Raw genomic sequence first — 1,418 nt, 5'->3', positions numbered from 1 at the left:
CTAACCAACACAACACAAAGTTTGCACTAACCAGAGTATGTACTAACCAACACAACCACAGAGTATGTACTAACCAACACAACCACAGAGTATGTACTAACCAACACAGCCACATAGTATGCACTAACCAACAGAGTATGTACTAACCAACACAACCACAAAGTATGTACTACTCAACACAACCACAGAGTATGTACTAACCAACACAACCACAGAGTATGCATTACCCAACAGAGTATGTACTAACCAACACAACCACAAAGAATGTGCTACTCAACACAACCACAGAGTATGTACTAACCAACACAACCACAAAGTATGGTAGAATCGCCTGTCATTTACATCGCACAACCAGTTGTGTAAGACGATAACTGCATTCAGAATCTAACTGAAGGTGACTACTACCACCACACATCCACTTGTGCAAGACGAGAAGAGCATTCAGAATCTAACCGAAAACAAAACTTCTTAAACGCCAGTCACCGTATACAATGTAACAGATAAACACTGGCATACACGCGTTCATCGCACGCGCGCGCCCACACCCACCCAGCATACCGGAGTCGGTGCATCGGCGTCCGGCACGATATCCATTTCCAACCCAGGCCCTCCAGCCAACGTCTGCATCGAGGGCGGAACATCGTCATCGGGCAACAGCAGCAACGCATTCACCGACGGATCGGCCAGGATGATACTGTTGTGTGCGTATATCCGCGACTCTCGCGCACTCTCCGTCACCATGCGGTCTCGCACAGCGTCGCGGTGGGACTCGGGAGCCCAGTGCAACAGGTTCAACACTACGCCTACGGCACACAGGTCCACGCCCTGCCCCTCGCCTTTGTCATCCTCACTCGACTTGTGCACAGCTCGCCAGGCATGCGAGAAGGCCTCCTTGCCCTGGTGGCAGATGTGGGCGTGTTCGCTGGTGATCAGACATGCGGCCAGCACACACCGTTCCAGCGGCAGTACTTGTAGCCTGTCTAGCATTCGCTCCACAAAGGTCGGTTGCGCCGCACATTGTTCGCCGGAGATCACAAGCGTACTCACGGCCCGTTGTAGCACTCCCATGCACGCAGACGAGCCTACTATGTACTTGAACTCTTCCACCAGCACATCCGTCCAGTTTTCGTGGGTGATTGGGACATCCTGTTGGGGATAGCACAGGAGTACAGAATATACGGAATTAATTCTCGTAACCCAATCGATGGCATGCTAATACAATAGTCTGTACCTCTGGTGGAGTGGTAGTCCGTCCATTTAACGCATATATCGATACGAGTGGTCTCGCCTCACAAGATATAGAGAACGCGCGAAGTGTCAAGTGCAACCGTACACACACCTAAACAATCTGTCCCTAGTGAGTGCCGGCTTTGGCACAGTCAGTACAATGAAAGATAGCTTTACACGTGTATATCGTA

General features: G+C 50.4%; 1 protein-coding gene across 1 annotated transcript in view; it reads right to left on the bottom strand.

Moving 5' to 3' along the window:
• Positions 1-1,148, bottom strand: part of SARC_08613 (hypothetical protein) — a 22,523-nt gene extending 21,375 nt beyond the window's left edge. The window contains exon 1 of the mRNA XM_014297401.1: positions 559-1,148. Coding sequence (XP_014152876.1) covers positions 559-1,068 — 510 coding nt within the window. The 5' untranslated portion in view covers positions 1,069-1,148. The remainder of the gene's footprint in view (positions 1-558) is intronic.
• Between the last annotated feature and the right edge of the window lie 270 nt (positions 1,149-1,418).

The sequence above is a fragment of the Sphaeroforma arctica genome (assembly GCF_001186125.1).
Source record: "Sphaeroforma arctica JP610 unplaced genomic scaffold supercont1.790, whole genome shotgun sequence".
NCBI lineage: Eukaryota > Ichthyosporea > Ichthyophonida > Sphaeroforma > Sphaeroforma arctica.
This window is presented reverse-complemented; position numbering and strand designations above follow the sequence as displayed.